General features: G+C 38.5%; 1 protein-coding gene across 1 annotated transcript in view; it reads right to left on the reverse strand.

Annotated features, from left to right (window-relative positions):
* Positions 1-2,892: 2,892 nt before the first annotated feature.
* LOC117412507 (semaphorin-3D-like) overlaps positions 2,893-20,516 on the reverse strand; it is a 48,458-nt gene continuing 30,834 nt past the window's right edge. Inside the window, exons 4-19 of the mRNA XM_034020964.3 lie at positions 12,488-12,648; positions 12,084-12,146; positions 11,728-11,847; positions 11,162-11,255; positions 10,875-11,003; positions 10,471-10,613; positions 9,296-9,410; positions 8,233-8,302; positions 7,837-7,981; positions 7,298-7,520; positions 7,032-7,120; positions 6,867-6,908; positions 5,976-6,133; positions 5,696-5,760; positions 4,933-5,066; positions 2,893-4,428 (exon numbers count right to left, since the gene is read on the reverse strand). Coding sequence (XP_033876855.2) covers positions 4,015-4,428; positions 4,933-5,066; positions 5,696-5,760; positions 5,976-6,133; positions 6,867-6,908; positions 7,032-7,120; positions 7,298-7,520; positions 7,837-7,981; positions 8,233-8,302; positions 9,296-9,410; positions 10,471-10,613; positions 10,875-11,003; positions 11,162-11,255; positions 11,728-11,847; positions 12,084-12,146; positions 12,488-12,648 — 2,165 coding nt within the window. The 3' untranslated portion in view covers positions 2,893-4,014. The remainder of the gene's footprint in view (positions 4,429-4,932; positions 5,067-5,695; positions 5,761-5,975; positions 6,134-6,866; positions 6,909-7,031; positions 7,121-7,297; positions 7,521-7,836; positions 7,982-8,232; positions 8,303-9,295; positions 9,411-10,470; positions 10,614-10,874; positions 11,004-11,161; positions 11,256-11,727; positions 11,848-12,083; positions 12,147-12,487; positions 12,649-20,516) is intronic.

Genomic DNA, 20,516 nt, shown 5'->3' on the forward strand with positions numbered 1-20,516 from the left:
AGAAAAGGGGTTGGATCACTGATCTATAACACTGGATAGAGTACGCCGCTATCACGCTATGGTAGAGGGTGAAGTCGTAGGAGGTATGTCCGCGGCATCTTACCACACCCAACACAGCCTAGCCTGTTACTTTTCTTTATTAATTTGATAAAGATGCCTCGCTGTTCGGTCTTTGCGTGCAGCAAATTATCGACCAACGGGATGTGGGAGCTCCTTCCAATTGTAAGTATTCATTTTAGGTTAGTAACGTATTAGTTAAAATAATGTTTTTAACCGATAAAACGACCTCTTAAAACAGTCATTACAGCAAGAATCACACATTCCTGAAGAAAAAAAAAAGTTTCTTTAGAATGAATTGGGTGTGTAAATATAGGTTACACATGCGTTTGGACTGAGGAAGTGAATTCTTTTCAAAAGAAACTCCTTTTCTTTTGATCTCAATGTCTATCTCCCCTTAGATTGCCTACATACTTACCGTTTTTCGCTATCTGAGCAATATCGTATGGATTGTGTCCAGAATGGGAGATGTTGGGGACTGCTTAAAAAACAAACAAACATAAACAAAAAACGAAATCCTTAAACCCCCGACACAACCAAAGCGAATTTTGATATTTTTTTATTCCAACAAGTGTATATTTTGGTGTCGCTGTCTGTCCACTGTAAACACAAATGGAAAGTTAGGAAATTAAAACTGTACTTATTTTTTTGTTTACATTAAAACCTCTACTTGAATGTCTAAAGTGATTTAATATTAATTGTGATACACACACATACATACTGGTATATGTCATGTGTAAGTATTATCTCTGTAAGTCGCCTTGGATAAAGGCGTCTGCTAAATAAACAAATAATAATAATAATATAAACGCAATTCATAATTTAAATGAGAAAATATGCATAAATCAATTTAATATATTTTACCTCTTGCACATACAAAATATATACAAAGACAATTTGAAATTACACATGTGTGTTCTTTTTACTGTAGTACAGTGCAAGTAAGATCTCATCAAATCTTTAATTAACCAACATGTACAACAGGATACTTTAGTGCAATATGTATATACTGTATGAAAAACAAACTGTTGTTTGAATACTGCCCATTCTGAAATGACATTTTTAAATGAAAATTATGTATTTATATAATATGTATATTTGTATAATGTAAGCATATATAGTTTGCTTCATTTAAAAAATAAATAAATAATAATAATTAAATCATGCCCTCTTTCTTCTTTTAGGTTTCCAAAGAACATTGAGAGACGACAGCTATGGGTGGCCAGGATGAGGAGACAGGAGTTCAAGCCATCAAACAGGGCTGTACTGTGTTCTGATCATTTTGAGGAGGCATATTTCGATAAAACCGGTCAAACTGTCAGACTGTGACCAGATGCAGTACCGACAATCTTCAACTTTCCTGATCATCTTCAGAAGGTAGATACTTAATATTGACAGAGTACACTTTTTTTTTTTTTTACATCATCCACACACCCAAACTCAGTTATTACACAAAAAGTAATCTCAGTTGATTATGGCAAGTAGCTTGTTTTGCAAATATTGATATTATCATTGAGTACATGGATCGTGAGTAAATGTAAAATATGCTAGCTATGCTTTATCAAATCCAAACAATTTATCCGGTTCTTATTCAAAGGCAAAAAAAGGAGAACAATGAAAGTTTTCATGTTTGATTTATATAATGCAATGTGATTACACTTTATATGTATCGGATTTCAGAAAGCTGGCAGTCGCAAACCACCTGCAAGAAGACAACCTGCAGAGCAACACAAAAATCCACCAGAAGCAGGATCAAATCATCAGCAGACTTCACTAGACAAGGAAATTAGTGCAGCAGACCATCAATACTGCGCAGCCAGCCCACAGTCAACAAAGAGAAAGTTTCACCAGACTGTGGATGCATTTCAGGCCTGCAAAAAAAAGTTGAAGCTAGGTCAGCAGCAAACCAGGAGGTTGCAGAAGAAAGTAGAGGCCCTGCAAAACGCTGTTGACTCCATGCAGAGTTCACATATGACCTCCGAGTCTTCTCCAGGATCAGGCTGCATCACTCGGCCAGGTCATTCACAGACGCTGCCTTTGGCAAGCTGGGCAGAAAGGCATTTGGCAAGCTAATTTTGTTTAAACACCAGTATATAGCAGTCATTTAGATTTTGAAAGTGTTGATTTAAGATATGTACATATTTGATATTATTATTAAATGATTCCGTGTTTGTAAATCTCAAATCAATTTATTTGGTGTAAAGCTTTGTTTAAATGTGCAAGTATATGTTCAACGTAAGTCAACTTGAATTAAAATAGCTGCGTTATATTATGTTCAGATTGCAGTCATTTAGTTTTTTAAAAGTTTATTAAAGTATGCACCTCTGGATGTGGGTCGACACGCTTTGACCCGGGTTAAGCGAGACAAAATGCAAGTTGGCTGTTCGTAAGCCGACGAAATAACAAACAGCCACGTCTGCATGAAGGTTTCATTTATGCAAGGAACGTTTCTGTTTAGCCATATTTTTGTTGATTGAGACACACCATGAGCCAGATTGCAGAAGGGATGAACAATAAATTGCTCTAATCAACATTTTTTTATACTTTGATCTTGGTTATTTTAATATTTCTAGTTTTAAAGGTAAAAAAATAACTGTTTTTCCTACATCTTTGCTGTTGATAGGTAGCACGATCTGATGCAGCTGCTGACAGGACGCAGCTGCAATTTTTCTAGTTATTTGAATATCCAAAAATAATGTTATTTGTTTCCTGAGAAGAGGTAAGAAAATTGACTTGAAAGACTAGGACTCATTTAATACCAGATCAGATAGCCTATTTAAAATACAAGTAAATTAATAGCCTCACCTTGGCAGTAAACGTACCACTTGGCACAACTTGAGGGTAATAGTTTAATTTACACAGCTTTATTTTTACATCCAATTCAATTTTCAAACAATATTCATTTAAACTTAGCTCACAAACAGATAATATGTTGTAGGCCTAAATGACAGAGCAGAATATTTTACCCAGTCCAAACTGAAATAAGGGACAGACACACTTTCCATTCTCTTGTTTATGGTAGATACACATTAAACATTTAAGTGCTCAGGCCATTTGTTGAAGCATGCTAATAATTGTGATTTTGATTTTATTGCGCTTTTCCACAAACTAAATATGTAAAAATAAAGCCATGGTATGGTATATTCCCACTGTAATTAAAAATTTTTTAAAAAATCCATCCATTACAAATTCTGGGTCCACTTGATTTATTATCTTCAGGTCACACCTGTGAAGAAAATTCCAGAAACTGCTGGTGAGCTGGTAGAATTCTTGAACAAGCAGTGCAGTCACATGACTAGGTAAAAAAAAAAATTATAATAATAATACCACCAGCTTCTACCAGTGCTTTGGTCATTTGTTTGTTTTCAGAACTGCTTGATTGTTGATGGGGCAGATAAGACTTTATATAAGTCACATGAAAACACAGCCTTGTTCCAATTCTGAAGAAATGAAAATTAGTTCCTTATGTGACAAAGCCATCATAATATGTCTTTTTTTGTGTTACTCTTTTCTATATTTAGGTATGACTAATAAAAACAGGAAAGTGTTGAGGATTGCATCCCATAGAGGTGTATATGACATTAAAAATGCATTCTCCCTAAACTGGAATATAGACAGATATCCTATTAAACTTAGAAGCCTGGGCCATGATTAGCAAACTCCTTATTTAGTGCTTTAGCAAGTTCTTTTTTTTAGAGCACAATACCCATTCATTAAGCACCTTTCACAGGCTAGCATTTCAAGGTGCTGTCCTCTTCATGGTAATACAGCTTTCCAAGCAAGGATATAAGCCTGGTCTAATAAATAGGTTGCTTTTGAATTCAGACTTTTCATTGTCTTTGGGAAGACAGTTCCAGACTACAAAAACGGAAAGCTCTGCTTCACTGGGACTGCAGGGATTGCAAGTATTGAACTAGTTGTGTGTAAGAGGAAATTTCATTCGAAAACCCTGGCTTTTCACTCAGTCCTCGGATGCCTGCGCACTCTGCCCTTTCTGTTCTCCAGTGCCTGTTTCCACTTTAAATTGTGCATTTTCTGCCTGCGCTTCGTTCTGTGCCAGATTTGGTCACAGTACTCGTCAGCACTCATTCCAGAGATGCTCAGCTGCATGTAGTCCTTGTAATGCAGATGACTTGGTCCAAAGGGGTTGGGTCCTTGTCTAACCCCGCCCACCACTCTACTCGTAGCCCCACCCCTGCTGGGTGGAGCCCCGATATGTTCATGCTCAATGACGCGGAGGCTGTAGCGGGCAATGGTGTGGGAGAAGGACAGCTCCTCAGCCAGGCAGGAGTAAATGCCAGCGTCACGTGTCTCCAGCTGGTGAATAAGAATGCCATGCTCCATATACACAAACCGATCATCGTTTTTTAACTGCAAAACAGATAGTAAAATAGTTATAGACTCCTAGGGTTACCTTACTCATGCTTTCATCACATCCTTCAGATCTATATAGCGAAAACTAAACACACAGTCAAGAGAAGGCACTATTGGACCCTAAAATATGTTTCTTTAACCTGGGCTAAACTGAGTGTAGTGTTGGATCTTATCTCCGTTTACAGGGGGTGGGTTGAGAAATAGGCTGGAGGGGGAAATCTAATTTTGTTGCAGAGGGACCAAAAATTATAGTTGCACATCAGTAGTGGTCATTTCCATAAACTCACTTCAGAAATTCTGCTTGGCAGGTTTTTCAAAAGCAGTCCCCTTGGTTGTAAAAAGACTTATAAATAACAACAGAGAATTCTATAAAACACACAGAATAGGATATTAAACAGGTGATAAATGACATACAAATTACATGAAGATGGTATAAAGTATTCCTTACAAAACAGAGGTCTGGGGGAGAGCCTTCTATTGATACCTAAGCGTGGTGCTCACCTCTTGGCTGTGGTCTGCTCTGGGGTGCTGCACAGTCCACCTGATGCTGGTTTGCTGAGACCTGGGGACACATTCCAGGTAGGTGGAGTTGGTCTCCACCCCATATATCACCTTCTCTTCAACATCATCAAAGCCTGGAAGCAAAACCATGTAATGTTATACATCTCAATAGGCTTTACTGGCTCTTCCAGAAAAGGTCTCTCATCCAAATTAAAGGTGTTACCCATCATTGAAAGTGGTAGGATTATGTTCAGTGCTGCTCCCAATCAAGGTGGAGAGCATACAGTGGCTCAAAATATCATATTAAAAGTAAGTGTTCTCCTTATCAACACTAGGTGGCAATCATGATTCAGTGGTTCAAAGCAGGGATATTCCATTAGGGAAGCTAAACTATCAACGAGAACAATGAGCAACAGGTATACAATTGTATTTAACATCATGTTTCAGTAGGTTATGGTATAATATTAAAGTAATTAACAAAATCATCATAGTGTAATTTCCCAGTTTAGTTGTATTCAGTTAATTATACGAGTCAATTCAAAGATACATCATACTTGCTTTAAAATGATTAATTATAATTACCCTATATCTATCTACAGTATATATAGCTATGCATGGCTATATAGATAATGCATGTTATTTAAATATACATGTCACTTTTTTAAAAAATAATGTGTTAATTAACCCAGAATCGTCCCTCTGCTGTGCTTGTGCAGTAATGGAGAAATATTAAAATGTTATAGAAACATAAAGTGAGAATTACCATCTCCAATGTCATGACACTGGCTCTTGGGGTCACCATGCTTAACATCTTGTCTCCGGGCACGTCTGTATCAATAACAAACAAACAAACAAACAAACAAACAAACAAACAAACAAACAAGCAATGTATGACAAATTCTTGAATTATATAAATCCTTCTTGATTAACTTAACTGCACTTAAACCCTGTTATATTTGGGTTTAACCCTAATTTGATGGGATAAAACCCTACAACCCTAACATGAGAACCTCTTCTCTGCATTTGGTTGAGAACGTGCTCACCTCTTGTTGGTTGGGAAGTACCTGCTGCAGGAGCTGCCATCCCAGGCACAGTAGGGGTCTCTGGCCAGGCAGCAATCTGCACAAGCTTTCCCATAGAGATCACAGCGGTGCAGAGACACCTGGGCCACACCGGAGACGCTGCTCACATACAGCTGTTGCTGCAGAGAAAAGGGTCAGAGTCACTCTGAAACCAACACAGAGAAACCTGCCTGAGGGCATCCAATGCCAGCGCTGGATTTGAACAGCCTGTTAACCCTTTTTTATACTGGATACTCCGAGGCCAGAGCTGTCCAAAGTTTTTGTCTGAAACAGCCATATCAATGACAGTTTAAAAGCTCTTACACAACATTTGTGTTTCACCCTAAATTGCTTCTACAAAAAAACTACCGAATGTCCGTATTGTGGGGCTGAATGACACATATATGGCTCAAGAGCCATCTGTTGGACTTTTATCTCAGATATAACAAAAAGCAATCTTTTGTTGGTGCTGTAAACCAGTGAATCAGGGGATTGTGAATAAAAGGTGAGGATAGAAGTCCAAACTAAGACAAATGCATCAGCGATCTCTATAAATGTTTATTTCCAAATTTTCCAGTGCTAGCATTTAGCCACCAGGTGGTGACATTCACAAATAAGTTTACTTCAGTTTCCACTGCCATTATTTTTAAGAGTGTGACCCCTCCTCAAATGGTTACAATAGTAGAAGCCCCTATATAGACAAATCTGTTATTTTGGAAGAAGCTCCAAGTATACCTAAGTTGCCTTTCAACCATCTTAGCCAACTCAAGCTGTGAGCCCTTACAGTATGTTCCTTGATAGTTATGTAACATTACCAGTTTGCTTTTCCTTCTCCAAAAATACCACAGCAAACAGTCTTCAGCAGTTACCTACCCGTTTTGTAGAAAGCTTCATGTTAAGGATAGGGGTCGGTTTCTAGTAAAAACAGAAACAAAAAGATCAAGTTGCTTAACAGCACTATCGCTGCAGTAAAATGGTGGTTTAAAAAAAAAAAACCCAAGGAATTTACCCCCAGTCTCCCTCAGCGATGGCAGTTACCTGAAAAACGCTGAGCTCCTCCAGCACTATCGCCTCTGACTGCCAGCTCTCTTTGGGGATGGAGATCACCTTCAGCACTTTGCCTTCATCTGGGGGGAAAAACAGCATTACTATCACAGCTAATAGACAGTCAGCTCCTATTTATAGTCCACCTTCTGAGGTAAGACAAAGAGAAACATTACAACAAAAAGTACAATTACAACATGTTAGATATATTAAGTCTACACCTAAGATAATATTTAAAACACTAAATTGTCAAGACCCACCAGTTGCCAGATACAGGACGTTATACTGTCCATCGTCTGCCTCCACTCTGTCCACCACTACCTTCTTGAGCAGGTAAGGGGCGCCAGTTCTCACGAAGACCGGCTTCCTGTTGAGAGGGTGGACCACCTCCCACATGAGCTGATGCCCTCGCATGAAGCTAATGACATCGTCTGGAAAGTCCTGCGTTGACTTGTGCAAGGGGTCGTAGGTCTCGCTTGGACACTAGAATCAGGAGGGGGAAAAATTATGTGGCTGAATTACAGAAGCAAGGGCAGAGAGCTTTTCCTGTATAAAAATTTAGCATGCTTTTGCCATGGTGTTTTTGACAAACCATGATGGATACCCTAACCCTAACACTAACCCTAACCCTCTCTATTCCACAAAGTAGTGTGACGCTATGACTTTTCACTTGCTTCATATAGTGTTTCACAACAGCAATGTATTAACTGAAAGAGCAACTCAATAACTGGAACTCACAACTACTTCAAATACAACCCAAGCATTTCCAACCCCTAACCCCCCTGTATGTTACACTCACGGTGCCCGGTCTCGGGTATGGGATCCTTCCTTTATACTCTACCCAGCGGTAGTCCAGCCCCTCCTTGTGTGCGAAAGGCCCATTGAAAGCAGCGCGGATGGAGGCCATGGAGTAAACACAGACAGCTGAGCCTTTGAACACAGCGCTAGGGAGAGAGAGGAGGAACTTCATAAAGCTTTTATCAAACATTTACAAAATGTATTACTAACAGGAGTCCTACCAGTGGTTTATTTCCTTTATACCACAATGGTTACACAATTTGGCCACAACTTAAAATACACATTATGAACATTATTACGTAGAGATGGCATTTTATTTCAGAGTTTTAACACACTGAAGTTTTAGGTTATAAAGCCCAATGTCACATGCCATGTCAATGGCCTGTGTCTCACTGACCTGGAGGCAGAGAACACACCAAACACAAGGGGGTTTTGTTCATCTCTTGTCTCAAGCAGGAAGATGTCCTCTGGAAAATACAAATAAAGTGAGTCTCAAAATATCATAACTGCTATTATCTAGAGCACCTGGGGCTAAGGATATAAGGATATGTTCCCAAAATGTAATTAACGGGGCTTGAGCCACAAACCCAGGTGGCCTGGATCAAACGCAAGCCAAAAGCTGCCCTTTTTACACTGTCAGAGAACTCTGCTTTCACTCATAAGTGCTTTGGTGAAAGGGTGAAGTAGAACTGGGATTCATTTATAGTCTTCAGTACGCTTAATGCTCTACTGATGAATGGCAGATGCATTTTAATGTGTATTTGGCTTAATGGTATTTTGTATGTACCATTTTAATTTAAAAGAAATGCACTAAAAGCTTTAATTAATAAAAATTAATAAAAACAAATGAAAGTGGTCGCAGCTAGCATTTATTATTGCGTAAATCATACCTGTCATGCATTTCCATTCGTTAACTAGATCTAAAATGTGCAGTTTTGAAAGAAACACATTACTGTCCTTACTCTAAGGAAATCTGTTTCTGTTACACTTGCTAGGTCATTTCACCTCAGCAGTGTCTTCAGGGTGAAAGCATGTTACTGGCTGAAAGCATGTCAGTCAACAGGGGAAGCAGCTTTAGTTAAAGACAGGGAAGGCGTGGGGACAATTTTAGTGACCAAGAAAGTGCAGCTTGCTTGCTAACAGATATTTCTATAACCTAGCACAGTGCAAGATATCATACTGTATATTATACTATATTTTCAATAGATTGCAATTACTTTTTTTCAGTACTAACACAAACCCTGGTTTGATCCCAACTACCACCATCATGTGTAAGTATATATTATATCCTAACCTGGAAACACATTGGCAGTTCCTACTGTATGAATTCACATTGCATTGCAATAATAATCTTTTAATACAGCGTTTACAGAGCTGAGATGTGGACTAATTCAACTTTCTTTCATCGTTTGAGAGACTGATTAGAGCCTTAGATCCCTGAATCATTCCAGCACACCTACCAAGTTCATCAAAGTACGTGTCCCTGTCTTCAGGTCCTGGGACTGAGCACACCAGCCGGGCTTTCAGAAACGTGGTCCATCTGTTAATCAGGCTCCGCTTTCCACCAGCATCATTCTGAAAACGAGACAAACCGGGTGAGCCGCATGGGGATGCTTAGGCGCAATACCTCAGGGCAGCTGTAATCTGTGAGCAATGCCAGGATATAGGAAACAGAACATAAAGTGTGGGGGGGGGGGGGCGGGGATACTGTACAGAAATAATTAATAAAATGTGTTCGTACAGCAGTATAGTGTACCAAGGGATACCAGGGGATTCCAAGCACAATAAGTCACGAATGAGGGCAGGATACATGAGAATGTCAGGCATACAGTACAACAGCACACACAGTTCAGAGTCTGTTCACTACATTCTCGCACAGTTTGGCTTTAGTGCACTTTGTTTACATTTCCCAAAAATGTGTTTTAGCTGTGGGGACAGATCCTCCCCCTTGAAACCTGCCCGCCGCTACAGCATGTCAGTGTGTGTGCGTTACAGACTCCTGTTATTACTCACATCAGTAAGAATGACATATGTGAGCTGTTTTAGAAAGCAAAATGCAAACAAACAAAAAAAAGGAGTAGCTTTTTTTTTTTTTTTCAAATCGCGTATTTGTTATACTGAAACTGTTTTTTAGCTATTGAACTGCATTTTTAACACAGGACAATACACCGTTCCACCAAAATACCAGCTACAATTGGAATGACATTCAAAGAAAAGTGATGTATTTTTTTCTAGAAACAAGTTAATGGTCAGGTGGCTGTTATGCAATTTGTAATATGTTAAGTGAGAAACCACTAGCAATGTTAAGAAATACCAGTTTAATAAAAATAATTTTGTATCATTTTGCTTTATGTTTACTATCTTGCAACCCCAGAGCAAGATTAACTCTGTACATATATGGATATACAGGAATTGTGAAGTATAATTATCCCCTTAAAAACATATTTAAAGAATGAATCGTTACATTTAGTGTCGCTGTATACAGTACAGTTACACAGAATACACTTCAAACATGCAAAAAATGTGAACCACATTAAAATATAATATGCAGTTCAAATCTAACATTTTGAAGAAGCAAATTATTTGCATAGCGACACTGCAAAGATGCATTAAAATATGATGCTAATAGTATTACCTTGCAGACTCGGGCCACTCTGGTGTAGATACGCTTGTCCCACTGGTTGGACTCCACGGCTGTCTCCTTGAAGAAGAAGTACACCTTATCATCATCAGGGCTGTGTGTGTCAGGGATAGAGTAGGAACCAATGAACTTGGGGTCTTAATGAAAGAAAGAGAAACAAGCAGATAGGTTGCAGTACTGCAGTTTTCATACAAGAGATACCCACCCATTCACTATCAAGAGCTCCCATCAGTTCACATATTTTGAAGACAGGACCAAAGATCAGTGACAAATATTCAAGCTGATGTCTTTACACAAAATGCTTTTGACCACAGACCACCAAGGACTGATTATATGTCTGGCCGAAGCTGGTTTTGACCCCTCCCAGATGGGCTGCAACCACCCAATTCCCTCCTCACCATTGAGCCAGTGGTCTTGATTAGCTTCGGTCCGAATGTAGTGTTGGCTGCTTCCCTGGATGGCGGTACGGAACAGGGCTGCATTTGTACCCATGAAGTCCACTGACGTTCCAGCATAGAGCTTCTCATCTGAGTGCAAGTACAGCAGCAGGCACCATAATTATCATATTAGAAAATTCACACTTTAGCAAATTTTAATATCTGCATGTTCCCTAAAATGGAAAGCCTGTCACTTTAAAACTCTTGCAATAATTTATGATTATGTGGATGGTCCCTTAATCACTTACCAGTGAGCACTGCAGTGAATGGCTCCAGGGGACTGTACGGACATTTCCCCCGGCCTGACTCCACTAAGTGAGGGATGAGGAGAAAAGTAGGCTCCTGGGAAAGACAAAAGCATTTGTCACAATGTGCTTTGGAATGTGGGTGTCTGGCAACCATATATGGGTGTCTAGCAACCAAAACTATGAAGAAAATCAGCACCTGAAAGAGACATTTCCTCTAAGATATAACAGCTGTTACAGCTTCAAAATATGGAACACCATATATTTGTGTGTGTGTATAAACAAGAGTCAAACCTGTGTATAAAGCTACTACTAACAACAAGATAGTCAATTCAGGTTATTGCCTGGCATGGTTACAACTTTAGCTGCATTATGACTACCAGAAACATAATTATTGAATATGTTTTATAAAAAGCTCTTACCAAACCTTAACTCATTAATTCATACTGTGGGTACAGCCATGGCAGCCACACTGCAGCCGGTAATGCAACTTCAGATGTCTTGTGAGAACAAAAACCGGTCCATTTTCCATACACCATTAGAGTGATGAGAGGAATGGTCTTTCTTACCTCTGAGCTGTGGCCTAGGTCGATGTAGGTACAGACTGGGTGAAAGGCCCCTGTTCCACATGCGTACACATGGGTCTTGTTAAAGTGCTGGAGGAGCCGAATGAAATTGGCACATTCTGTCTATGAAAACACATGGAATACAATGTAAGCACCACCTGCTATTCAGATCTTTAGTGTTGGACATGTACAAGTAATCTTACAAAGATCCAAGGAGACTTAAAGTCCCCCATTTTCTAGAAACTGTGTCTTCTCTCCTAGTCTGTTTGATTCCATCATGTTATGAGTCAGAAAAGGAGATTTAGCCGTGTTCGTAATCCTAACGTTATTATTAACGGTAACATCTGTTCATTTCTTACCTCTGCATTCTTCCCTGCCAGTTTGCAGTGTTCAACGTGATCTTTTGCAGCTGGCCAATAAATCTACGAGACAAAAAGAAAAACATGAGGGGGTTTATTAGAGTTTCAAAACCAGAGATGGCATTTGATACAGTTCAGTTGAACCTACAGTTATTTGACCTGAGTAACTGTAACAGTGTATTTACACACCTTCACGTGCTCCAACAGCAAACTGACTATTAGGGAAAATCCTGACTGACCAGCCAGACTACCCCAAACCTAGAAGCCTTGACTAGACCTTATTTTAAAAAAGTTTTATTTATATTTTATATTTTATTTAAGTTCATGTTACAGTATTGTATGTTCTCCCTTCCAGCTGTTACAGATTCTGTATCTGGTCTCCTCTCTGTTACCCCAGCACTGACCTTGTCTGGACTTTCATTCAGGTTGTCTGAGCGGAATAGGAAGATGTGGTTTTTAGCTCCAGCCAAAAGCCACCCCCGGTCCTCATCCAAGAGGAGAGCCTGGTAGCTGGAGCTGTTTATGGAACCTATGATGACAGTGGAACTGTTGGATGTCTGCAGATCTGAGAAATGAAAAGCAGGAGTAACTTTCAATTAAAGATTAATTATTATTCTTGTTAATACAAGAGTTAACTAATAACCTGGCCAAATCTCTTCATACTAAAATAGAAAGCTGTTTTGCTGTGTAACTCTAAATATAGTACCAGGCAGGTTTTGCATTTATTACAATGTGTTAATTAATAACATCAGAAGCTACTGTACACTACATGTAGGCTTATAACATATTGCAATATAAAAACTGTAAACATACACATTACAGAGCTCTATACTGTATGCTACAATATGCTACTTTTTATTACAAGTCAGAACATTTCAATAGTGTACAGCAACTTACTTAGATGTAACCCTAATCTAAAGTGATATTAAGTGGGGGTGAAAATCAGCTGCATGACTGATACATGTAATTGATACTAACTGGAGTTTGTGATATTATCAGGAGCTTGAACACATCGACTCCCATTATATTGTGGCTGGGATATTTCAATGTGATGATAATAAGCAGAGGGTGACATTAAGTGAGTTTGACTGTATTATTATTAGTAATAATACTTGTACTATTGTTCACAACTCTATACAGATCACAAGGCTTTAAACATTTTCTCTGACTCTGTGTTACACACTATTGCTGGCGATGCACAACCAAAATAAAGAAATATCACCAACAGGGGTCATTGAAGGAGATATTTATCAAAGAGCTACATAATACATTGTAACAAATCTAATACAAATCAAGTCATTCCCCATTTAAAAGAAAATCATAAATATAAATAAAAAGGCATTTTAAATGGCCAATTGACTTGACCAAAGAGGGAACTTTGACTATTTCAAGCAAACTATCAAATCAATAAAAGGCAACCAAATGGGACGAGTGAAGGCTGCAAAATGAATGTGCTCAGTTTGATGCAAATATTTCAAAAGCAGCAGACTGGCCACTTTAGGAATAAGTGTGTCCAGGCCCAGCTGTGTTAAACCTTGGAGAAACTCCCCTGGGGAACTGCAGCTAAACAAGGCAGAAAAAAAATCAGGGAAATTAACCCCATGTCAGTTTCATTTAGCATATTGTTCCTCTACGAGTCTCAGGAGATGTCTTCTGGCAGTTGAACGAAGTCCATGTCATTTTCATTCTCAAGAGGTTTTTGGACTTCCATTCAGTGGATTGTTTTTTGTGCCTGTACTGCGGTAACTAGGAACATTGGTGCCGTAGTCATAAAATCCATTGTGTTTTACATTTTTAGAACAAAGTCATTGTGGGGGATATCCAAGCATAATTAGATTGCTATTAAAACATAAAGTGTATTATTTCATCCAGTGAATTTGAAAGTAATGTCTCAGAAGACAAAAGTCACCTCAAACTGAAACAGTCTCGGACAGTCTGCTTAACAATGGATCAGAGCATAACAACAAAAGGCTCTGTACTAAATCAGTATCATTTTTTTTTTTTAAATTGTTATTGTCAGCTGGTGATATCACACAGTTGAAAACAGTACCAACGTATTTCATTTTTATTTAATAAGAGCTGCATCATCAGTTCTAAATAGGCAAACTCAACAGTTTTAATGAAGATTGATCCTGGAAATACTATTCCTTCGCAAGCAATGTGAAAAGCTCTAAACCATAAGCTTCTCAAAACTGTGAGGCTGTCATCGCTGCTCTTAGCTTTGCTAAGATTTGCAAATGAAGATAAATAGATGAGAGAAGTGGGCAACCCGCAATAGTGATGATGAAGTATCTTCTCTACAGCCCTCCCAATGAAAGCGTGATGACAGAGGTTTACATTCCAGCGTTCCTGGATACAAAATACCCTTTTAACTGCATTTTCAAATAGCAAGCACTTCATCCTTCCATAGGGGTTCCAGCACACCCCTATTTATCAGCCAGAACAGTAACAGTAATACCAAGTCCAAGTGCTTGCCATGCCTCTGCAAGTTCTGAAAAATCGGTTAAGTGGATAACATGGAATGTTACATACAAGTAGATGCAGCTTAAAAACAACCTCTCAGTTCCCAGCAAAAAGTTGTCATAAACCAAAAGTTGCCAATAAGTGAAAAGCCCCTGTTTTCAAGTGTATTTATATGGAACAATGATATATACTGTAGTTGTACAAATATGGCACTGACATACATGTGTTTTAAATGTTACAGTATTAATAATTAACATGATTAACACAAAATACCCAAATTGTCCTTACAATGAGTAAAGCAAACACAAAAAATATGTGTTGTACTTACAATCAATTCTAAAGAACACAATTTTAAAATGATAAATTGTCCAATGTTGTCTGAACCACCCCACAAAACTCTAGCCCTACACCCAGTTCTGAATTTCAGATTGAACAAGGCCCCTGGTCATTTCAATAACATATCTAAACATATATATAAAGATTAAATATCAGGTCCGCAGGTTAAAGCTGCACATATTAAAATGTCTCTTTCTGAGTGTAAGCGCTTCAGGTGACGACAAGAAAATCCCTTTGAATAGCGCAAAGGGCACAAGGGCTAATGACTCCAACAAAACCACCATTTGTATTTGAAAGATGCTTCAGTGCATTAAGCTGCCTTGGCCACTTTTGGAAATGATAGATTTCATTTAGTGATTTCAGGTATTAAACAGTGATACTGTTCGTGTCTAGTGTTTTGTCTAGAACGGTAGTTAAGTACAGCTGATAGATCTTAATAGTGCAGATCATGAAGACCCCAAGGAGAGAATAAAACAAAAGCACTGGCACTCATCCATGCTTGAATGAATCTGGAAAGTACATTATCTGTCAGAGAGGATTTAATAATGTTGAATGGAACCCATATAAGACGAGAAAGAACGAAGGACAGACAGACAAAGAGAAAGACAAGACAGAAAGAAAGAAAGCTATTCTTTGCTGCAAAGAAGAGTTGTTCAATTGGTATATCTAACACAATTTGGATGCAAAAATGTGCAGTGGCTTATGCAGCAAACATGATGAACTTCAATTCTTTAATTGTCATCTCTATCATAACTTGGATAATGGCAGTGTTATAAGGAATTCCCATAAAACAAGACAGGACAATGTATTCACCCTGTAAGACTAAAAAATGAAACAAGGACACAATTGCAAGTGCCAGAGGAAAGGGTCAGACAAGCAACTACTCCAATGAACCCCCTTATAAAAGTTTACCATAGTAAAAGCACAGCAAAGCGTAATAAAGCAAAGTGAAACCACGGTAAAGCATAGGAAAGCAATGTAAAGAACAGTGAGGCATGGTAAAGCATATGAATAAACATGGTACACCGGGGTAAATTATGGTTAATACATGGTATTACCATGGAAAAACCTTGGTAAAAGTGCAAAAATACCATGGTAAACTTGTATAAGGGCCATCTGATAACAGACCACAGTATCAATGAAGTCACTGCATTGTGAGGGTGTCATTTCATTCAACTGTATATAGGCTGGTAAACATTACTTGTCCCTCATGCGAAGGTGCACAGTAAGCCCTTTTCAAAGCAGTCAGAGGAGGGGTGAAACATCAATGAAGATTTGTTGACTGATACAATCGAATTATTTTATATGATGTTATGAAATAGTGGAACAAGCAAGAGGGATGGCACCACTTGGTTCGATTCATGTTTAACAAGCTATAGAAGCATGGTACTACTGTATCCATGGGCTTTCTTTGGATGATATACTGTAGATACAATTTCAGTGTAACCATATATTTTTTTTATATGTACATTTCCATAAATTTGCAGGATCTAGCTGTATTTAGTAGGTGCATTTACAGATATTTACCATCAAATAAACAGCAAGTTACATTTCTGCATTTTCAGTAATTGTTCCTTGTATAACCCCAATGCTGGGGGGGGTTCACCCGCACAAGAGGATTATAAAACAATATATAAAATGGGTACTGTAATTGCTTGTGTATGGGTTATATCAACAATTGCTTGACATTATTTTCTCAAAAACAGATGGGAACTCTCACATAACCACAAAACAGATACATTCAGCCTGTAATGCGGTCACTGGCTCCTTCATCAAACTAAATCCATGTTTAAAAATAGACAAAAGAGAACATTTACCAGTAACAATCACTGCACTGTTTGTCTAGGCTTTAATTCTGTTAATGGAACACTTAATGTTATCGAGTTGCTTTCCTCCGATTGGTTTAGCCCCCACCCTCAGAGAGACTCATTGTCCAATTGGAAGACAACCCTGATACCCTCAGGGTGAATAAGGTCAGAGGTGAGCATTCAGTGACAGTATTTTAAATATGGCCTGAGCAAATTGTCTGGGTGAAGTCTAGTACTGTCTTGGGCCACCCACAAACCTTTATAATTCTGAGTAATTGATAGATACTTCTACTAACCAAAAGTGTTGGATTACCTGCAGTTGTTTTAATGTTCCCTTTAGAAACAGATTGAAATGCACTTTAAATATCAAAATGTGTCATAGTTTCTAAGCCTGCTACATATTATACATGTAGTGCAAGTGTAGTATCCCCTCTATGTCACACATATATATTTAGCTCATCCAAATGTGATTAAACTTGGTATGGGCATAACTTAGCACAAGTTCAAGATGGCTTCAGTGGGGAAGGTCATAGGAATAGTTTGGTTAATGAAGGATTTGTCTCCGAAGTACTTACACAAACTATGGATGGGCAATTGTTACAAAAACATATTCCATAAACGCATGTTTTTGGACCCCTATTGAAGGTTATATCCGAATTTAACATGACATCTGCGAGACCACTGAATACTGTTACAGATAATGTGTAAACAATATAGTTCCTCTTAATGTGACATTCCATCTAAATCTGTACTGCGTGACACAAGACATCTGACACAAAGAAATTTCAGATGACTGTATCACATCAATATCAGGGTCTACTATATATATATCTTTCAATGTAATAAATATGCCAATGATAAGTGCACAATAGAGGTCTTCACAGGTTTTCTGGAGCAAAATTGTCACGCAACACTCGGATCGGGTCGGGTCCTATTCTGTTTACTCAGTAATACACTATTAAAGAGGCTCTCTTTGGTACTAAAAATCATTGTTTATAATTCCTGTTGCGTGGATTGGCTTCCCCCAGTAGCACATGACAAGGCATGCAGAGCGCAGCAGCAGACACGTGACCCGCATCGAAGGTGTTTCTTTTTGATCATTCTTAAAAGTCAAAGTAAGGGATTTGTTTATGAAGGATGTGAAAGAAAAACTTAAGAAAAATGAATTCCATGAACAAAAGCTCACAGAAAAATGCAAGTCTTAGGTACGGGAATCATTTGCTGTTATTGTGGACAAAGAAGGATACGTTTTGCAAAACACAAATTTTACATCTCAATTCCATTTGCTCTTGTGTTAAGTTTGTAATAAAATCACGCATTTATGAGATCGTACTTCAGTTTATTTGATTTTCAGATAATGTATTTATTTTTACATCTTTCACACAAACATATTATAGATTGAATTTTATAGTCCTCTGTGTAGGTTCATGATGGAATAAACACTGTCTGTAGTTCAGATTTTCAGGTTTACACTTTAATACTGTATCTAGTCAGTGCATATACTAAGCAGGGTAAAGGAAAAGCATTTCACTGTTTTTTCGGGCCGGGTCGGATAAGGGTCTAACAAGAATTTTACATTGGGTCGGGTCAGGTCGGGTAAATAATTGTCGGTTCGTGGACTGGTCGGGTTGATTAATTTGGACCCGTGAAGACCTCTTGAGTAGTAAACAGACTTGGTTTTGAAGCAAGTGCACTGGGAAATCACATTTCTTAGAGAGGAATAACACAATCGTAATGGATAAAACTAGCAGAAAACAAACCACTGTATGTCCCATTCACACAACCTTAATAATGTATGATCATGTTTGAAAACGTGATTGTGAATGAAGTGCATGTCATTGTCAATCATTATTTAGGTAGGGTGGAAAATGCATTAATTGCCAGAAAGAGCAGATTGAAGGAGTTACTTGCTTGTTTGTCTGCTTTGATGAATTTAATACAGTTTAATAACTGTTTTAAGCTGTTGTTGGGTTACTTTATAACAACCATGAATAAATATATTTATCAACACATACTTTAAACTACTCCTGACCTAAAGCTATGTGAATACTGTATTTGTTTAATAAGGGGCTTATATCCAATTTGTTTTTCAGTTCGTCTAACAGTTTTCCAATGAAAACATTCCAAGTTTTTCACCTGTGAAATATAACCTGTGAGTGCATGGGAAATAAATGCAGAGTTCAGCTCTGCAGGCAATAATTATGAGACTTGCACTCAGCTCATTTCATAACAGGTTTCGCCTCTCGTTCTTGACATCCGAGACCCCTTGAGCCTGTGGTTTTCTTAACCTTCACACCCCTTTGCCAAGCGCACACAAACATGGAAATATTCCCTTTGAAGTTTCCACAAACCCTCCTGGAAACCCTCTTTCCCTCTGGCACACAGAGTTAGGGTAACCCGCCTGGCCCCCCAATTAAGCCCAGGGAAGCAATCAAGCCAGTTCTGTGGGACTGGCTAAAACTGCTCCTCTTATGCAGGGTCACACTCCCACTTATAATCAGCACATTTCAGACCTATTGCATAATGTCAAACAGACATCCCATCACTTTTAAACAACTCCTGTTTAGCCTCACTATCACCTCACTTACAGATCCATACATTTTTTTATATATATATATATATATATATATATATATATATATATAAATGTAGTAGTCGGCAATTAAATTGACCCTGTTTTTTTCCCAATTTGAAATGTCCAATTGTTTTAAGGCTCAGCTCACTGCTACCACACTTGAGCTGACTCGGGAGCAACGAACACACGCTGTCCTCCGAAGCGTGTGCCAACAGCCGACCGCTTCTTTTTACACTACAGACTCACCATGCAGCCACCTCAGAGCTACAGCGTCGGAGGACAATGCAGCTGGGCAGCTTACAGGCAAGCTCTCAGGCACCCGGCCAGACTACAGGGGTCGCTGGTGCGCGGTGAGCCGAGGACACCCTGGCCTCATTCTGCACCTGGATTTGGCAGGGATGAGATTTTAACCATCCCTGCCAAACTTAAATTAAAAATATATTCACTTTATTTACAATCCAAACAACAGTACACTGATTACATGTGCAGGGCTTCTGCCCAGTCACAATATATCGCTCTCAATGGCAAAGGTGAGATCCAGTCATTTTGAGCTCTCCAGGACATCCCAGGCAGGTCACCCAGCTGGAATTGTGACATCATCAAGATTACACTATCATGGCACAATGATGTGATTCAGCTAAGGTGCAGTTATATTTTAAGATGTTCAAAGCCACTGCTACATTGGTTTTGAACTGCAGGAAGACATCTGCCACAGGTCAGCTTTTCAGGTTAACTAACACAATTGAAGACTTCCAAATACTTTGGGTGTCATCAAATCCCATTTAGATGTAAGTTGTTCCTATATTTCTATCCTTCTAAGGTATTAGTAATGTATTTACAGTAAAATATGAAATACGACTAAATTTTTAAGATTTCTCTACAAAATTGCTACCAGTAAATTAATATGTGTAGTTCTCTATTGAACATAAGAATGTTTACAAACGAGAGGAGGCCAGTCAGCCCATCTTGCTCGTTTGGTTGTTAGTAGCTTATTGATCCCAGAATCTCATCAAGCAGCTTCTTGAAGGATCCCACGGTGTCAGCAAAATTAAACAAGTTAATATTTTTCAGCTATTCTGTCCACACATGAATAAAGTAAAAACAAAAAATTAAGTATCAGATAAGATGATTAGCATGTAAAGTATTGAAGCATTTTTTTTTTTTTTTTTTTTACAAACAGTTCTGAAATAAAATACTGTGCATCTTGACCACTTAACTGATTGTCCAGTTTACTGGATGCAAAGCAACGTA

The sequence above is a fragment of the Acipenser ruthenus genome, chromosome 16, assembly GCF_902713425.1.
Source record: "Acipenser ruthenus chromosome 16, fAciRut3.2 maternal haplotype, whole genome shotgun sequence".
Taxonomy (NCBI): domain Eukaryota; kingdom Metazoa; phylum Chordata; class Actinopteri; order Acipenseriformes; family Acipenseridae; genus Acipenser; species Acipenser ruthenus.